The sequence below is a fragment of the Glycine soja genome, chromosome 2, assembly GCF_004193775.1.
Source record: "Glycine soja cultivar W05 chromosome 2, ASM419377v2, whole genome shotgun sequence".
NCBI classification, from domain to species: Eukaryota; Viridiplantae; Streptophyta; class Magnoliopsida; order Fabales; family Fabaceae; genus Glycine; species Glycine soja.
The window spans coordinates 44,614,717-44,620,494 of NC_041003.1; the positions used below are offsets into that span (position 1 = coordinate 44,614,717).

Sequence of the window (5,778 nt, forward strand, 5' to 3'; positions counted from 1 at the left end):
GTTTCCTTTTGTGGCTTTCTGGATTTTTCTATTAGTGATCCCTCCCAAGACTCTTGTAATGTTTTTCACAGCAAATCACACACGTGGGGTGCCAAAACCAGATCGTCCATAAGCCTCACTTTCGAAGGCACCCTCTTGGTTCCTCCGAAAAACGATTGATTCAATATCAGCTCTCTAATCTTAAGTGGCGCCAAATAACTATCTTCCTCCGCAGCCACACGTAGACCCATGTCGGACGAAGCCGCTGCTCCGCCTCTCTTTCTCCGTCCTCTGCGACGCCACCAACTCCTTCTCCACACGCCTCAGCCACAAGCGAATCGAGCGGCATTGGGCTGGCACTGGCGCACTGCGCCGCAGTGGAGGGCATGCAGGTCTCCATTCTCTGGCACGGTGCCAGAGAAGCTGGAGAAGGCATGCAACGCGATCCGCCTCGCCACGAGGATCAAGGTGGCAGCGTTTGTGGCAAACATGCAGGGCGTGGAGGAATCGTGCCACGCGTTCGCCACGGAAGCCAACAGGCCCTCAACGGCAAACATGGCAAACTTGGAGGGTGAGAAGAGGGAGACTAGGAAGTTTTTTTTAAAAAAGAAATTATTAGTTAATGAAATATAATAATTTAATTTTTTTTAAAAAATTATTAGTTAATGAAATATAATAATTTAATTTTTTAAAAAATAAATAATAAATAATAACATGATTTTATTTTGACTACGTGTTTATATTTAAACTTGATGATAACATTTTGTCTTTATCACATCATTTAATATAATGAGACTAAATATTAAATCTTATTACAGTGTGAAAGAAAAAATAAGAGTCGTGTAATTTTAGAAATAAATAATGTCAATCAATTACAAATCATTTTTATATGACTTTATAAAATAAAACAAACTTATGGTACAAGGCAGATAATTGAATGATTATAAAAAAAAAAATATTAACAATGTATATATTGATTATTCTTAATTGCAAAAAGTCAATAATGTTAATACACGTGACCATTATAATTGTACAAAGTAAAAAATATTTACAATGTAAAAGTATTTTAATTAAATTCAAGACCATTATAATGTTAACTTTCATTACATGGCTAATTTTGGTTGTTGAGAATACACAAGGGAGGAAAATGTAGCTAGTAGAATCTTGGATTCACTGGCTCACTCTGTCCGCAAAACAAATCACTGGATATATTCACAAAGATGCATATATATAATGCAAAAACCAAAACAGTGGTGCAAAGGCTTAGAAGTTTCGGATCTGATTTATTACAATCTCTCTCGGGGATGCTGTACGAAGGGAACGTTGAAATTTGAGTTATTTACTACCTACAGGTTGCTCTTTGTTGAGATTGAGAGGTTTCTATTTTGGGTGTCAAGTATATTCTGTGAATCAATAAAATTGGAAGATTATGAAACACTCCCATCACCACCAAATAGACTTGAAAGTTTATGCAAATCATACTAATACTAGACTCTCTAAAAAGCGAAGTATAAGCTTAAATGGAACTAAAATTCGGGATTTCCTAAATGATTAGTTTGTGACAATCATTTTCACTTGCACCGAAAGAAAAAGATATAACAATATTGACTCAAAAGATATCATTTACTGCAACAAACTCAATTGGAGTTAGAGTAAGAGAGACATCATATAATATGCAAAACTTTAAGAAAAAGGTTCATATCCTCAGCCAATTACATTTATTAAAAGTAGGGACTATGTCCCTGTGTTCCTTCGGCCAACACGAGCAACAAAACCAGCCTTGATTGGAGCAACTGATCTTCCTGATCCACACTGAAAGCAAAAAAAAAAAACAGTATTATAGGATTTTTAATGACAGAACGCAGAATGCCCACAACACATTCACGTTTGGCAGTGCTGTTACCAGATATAAGACAAACGCAACTTTCAATCATTTTGGATCTCACTACTTTCACAAAATAAACAGTGATTCAAGAAGCATGCAAAAAATAATCCTTAAACATTAAGATAAAGTTCCATAATCCTTGACCACAAATTGAATGAACTACCAACCAAAATCCCTTATAGACTAATTGATCATAAATAAAACAAAATATTAAAAGAAACCATCACCTTTGAGAGGAGCTTATCGCAAGGTGGGTAAGGGCAGACACTTGGCTTAAAAACTATAGGTACTAAAAGAGAACCAAGCAAAAGTGTATAAAAAATTCACCTTCTCACACCGGAGAAAGAAGAGACGATTCTCCTTTGTAAGTATAGTATCCGGACTCTTGCACCCAAGGCAAATAACGTATTCATCTGAAAAAAACAAAGAGGTATATCAACTTCAACTGATGGCCCGAAAATAGACAGAAAAGCAATAGCCAAGGGAGAATTTTTGAAGTTCATGTCTGCAAGGCTCACTCTGTTTCATACTTTCCAACCTATTTCTGAAACCACAACAGATTATCAAATATAAAAAACAAATACTTACTGACATATCGTCGCAGAATTCCTTCAAAGTTCTTTGGTGCAAACCTTCCCTTTACAACCAATCTCTGCTGTCCATCAAGGGAGCCACTTGTACCCAATTCAGCAAGCAAAAAAGCCATGACATGGTCTGGCTGCCGATGCATCCTATATAAGATTGTGTAAAAGTACATTAACAAGAGGGAAACATATATGATGTAAAATTACTTTCTTATATGTAGACAAATATGTCACGGGGGAACACATACAGTCAACAAAGGAATAAATAACCAATGGTAACAATCATTATTAGCTGAATAGAATCAACAGATTAGTAGAAATGTCTCAAACCTGGCAAAACCATGGTTTCTATCATATACAGTAAGAAAAGATTCTGTAACATACATCACAAAACAGCATGTCTACATTTCATTGAGTGAATAACAAAAATAAAAGAAAATAGAGAAAAGACAGAAACAAGCCCAAGTGTTTTGTGAAACAACTTTCATCGCATTACTTTGTACTATTAAGCATTTTGCATAAAATATTAAACATACGTTTTGCATAGATCCATAAAATTGACAAACACAGTTTTCTTTGTGCCCTCACGAAGAACTTGAGGAGGCCTCATAACTGTCCTTCGCCGATCTCCAGCTAGTTCTGGATTATTCTCACGTAGAATGTTAAACACCCTGCCAAGAAGCTGCACGGAAAAAGCATCAGAATAATGAAGAGAGATGTATGGTAGGCGAGACAGACAATTTACAAGGAAAGACATAACAGTAAAATATAAATAACAATTCCATGCAGGTTTAAGGGTCAAGGTTTACCAAAACTGACATTTTTTTATCCAAGAAGGACAAAGTACTCACAATTTCCTGTATATTTAGATGCATCACCAAGGCACACATAAATCATTATATAAAATGCTATGTTATTAAAATTTTCAAGCATATAAAAGAACCTAAAGCATCAATACCCCCTAATATCATCAACCTTCTAAAAACAAATGAGAAGACACAGAAGGGCAGATGAACAAGACAAATATGGATAAAAATTAAAATCAGCTCAGAAGCACTTTTCAACTAAGTGATAAGGACATAATCAACATAAAATAAGTTTCCCATCGACATTTTCAATTGAGAGGACACTGTAGCAGTATAGCAGAAGAGTACTAAAAAACAACGAACCTCCTCATATTCATAATCACGATCACTCCCTTCCCAAGGATAGCGAGCCTCAGGAGCAACCACTTCTCCTTCATCATCTTCAGGGTGATCTAAAAGCGAAAAAGTATATCAAATATTCAGTGTTCGGTAACAAAAAAATCCCTTAAGATACTACTTGCAATCAGAACAATCACGAAGTCCACTATTGACACTAAATATTTACACAGGTATATGCTGCTCACCATCCAAATCTTCATTTGCATCTCCACTCTCATCATTCAAGTTACTCATTTCAACCTACAATCAAAAACATCAGGGGTCAAATTGCTTCCAAAAAAAAACTAGCTACATGAAAAACTCAAACTCTCAAGATCAAGAGATAGCAAATAGGATAAAGCATAAATATGACTTACAGGCTTCTTCTTCTTCTTTTTCAAACCAGCAAATGCAGTCTCAACCCCCTCAGAAACTGCAAGTGAAAAATAAATGGGAATCATGCATAAGCACAGTTTGCAGATAGCACCAAAAACAAAACCACAAAAAGAAATTGCTTGTTTGATTTTGCATACCTGAGAGGTTTTCTGTCTTCTCAGCCAATTTCTCCACAGGGTCATCAGCAGGATCTACAATTGTAATCTTCTTCTTCTTCTTCTTCTTGGTAGGATCAAAAGGAACAATCTGTGATTTACAAATTAGGGCATCAGAAGATGATACTGCTACAACATACTAAAGTGGCAAGGAGGTTGGAGACCGAAATATGCAACAAAAGACCATCATAACAAATAATTTATTGGAACAGAACTTTTAAAACCCAATTTTATGGTACCTTACGCCCAATTAAGGAAAAACAGTGGGAAATCATTTACTTAAGTTACAGATAATTAACAGGGAAACGAACTCACTTCTGGAACCTCCTCCTTCATCTCATTTGGTGTTTCGTCGGCCATGATTGCTGCAACACAAGTAATATAAAGTTCGTACATGATCGGAGAAATAGAAAAAGATATAAAAAAAAGTAGGGATAAAAGGGAAAGACGTAGAAGATTAAGGAAACATATTACTAAATCATACTTTTTCCAAAAAAAATTTTTTAAAAAAAACAGCATCAATTATCAATTATAGGGAAACGAATAGCACTATTAGTTTCTATCAGGGAAAAGTCCCAAACTCGAAAATGTTATATATCAGTATCAATAATCCAAAATAAAAAGGAAAAATAAGTTAAAAAGAAAAAACGCAAGAGAACCTTGCTAATTGAACAGTTGAATACTAAAACGAAACAAATTGTACAACCTGACTTAACACAACAAAAAAGCAGAACCTCAATTGTGAATGTGCAAAAATCTTACGCTACTTCAAAACAACAACATTATCAAATCCAGAACGAGTAGCAGGAGGAACTATCAACTACAGAAGTTACGAAAACCACAGATCTATACGCAACTACAAGAGTGCCTTTGAATTAGCCTATTATGTGTTATACGCATCTTTAAAAAAATTATTGTTTCACCCTAAATAATCAAAACCTAACACGCCGTAACGGTGCGACGAACGGATTCCAGAAACACCCATTCAATCGGATAACTCGAAAAGGAGAAAGAAACGCAAAAAAAAAAAAAACACCGATTTTAGAAATGGAAGAGTGAAGAACGCAAATATCAATGGAAACCGATTGGGCGAAAACATCAGCCAGCAAAAACCAAAAGGAAAGAAATTAAAGAATTGGATAACCGAAAACGAAAGAGAAACCTGATAGCGCGGAGGAAACCCTAGAAGTGAGTGCAGAGAAAATCGAATCCCTTTAGAACAAGAGTAAGTGCGGCCGATGGTTGCGAAGTGAGAACCCTCTTTTTCTTTCAGATACAAAATGCGTTGCAGATCCTTTTCTCTTCTTTTTTTTTTTTTTCTATTTTTGCGCATTAATGAGGGTGCATGGGCTTGCGTCGTGGTCCTCTGAATGGGCCTAATGAATTTGAATTAAGGGCTTAAATAATATATTGGTAATTGCTTGGTGCAGCCAGTGTTTTTCTAGTACACCCAGTAAATTATTATAAACTCTAAGAATGTGTTTGGATGGAGAAATTTAAAATTCTAAAAAATTTTAAATTATAAGAATTTCAAATATTTCAATTGAAATTATTTTATTTTCAAAATTTTGTGTTTGGATAAAAAAATTAAAATT

At 35.2% G+C, this 5,778-nt stretch overlaps 1 protein-coding gene across 1 annotated transcript; it reads right to left on the reverse strand.

Moving 5' to 3' along the window:
- Positions 1-1,554: 1,554 nt before the first annotated feature.
- On the reverse strand, positions 1,555-5,501 carry LOC114397302 (eukaryotic translation initiation factor 2 subunit beta-like). The gene is made up of 10 exons (XM_028359376.1): positions 5,346-5,501; positions 4,499-4,548; positions 4,166-4,274; positions 4,010-4,065; positions 3,839-3,893; positions 3,618-3,706; positions 2,985-3,130; positions 2,453-2,595; positions 2,192-2,277; positions 1,555-1,791 (listed from the first exon to the last, which is right to left on the reverse strand). Exons 2-10 carry the CDS (start codon positions 4,541-4,543, stop codon positions 1,714-1,716), a joined length of 807 nt encoding a protein of 268 aa, XP_028215177.1. The 5' UTR covers positions 4,544-4,548; positions 5,346-5,501; the 3' UTR covers positions 1,555-1,713.
- Between the last annotated feature and the right edge of the window lie 277 nt (positions 5,502-5,778).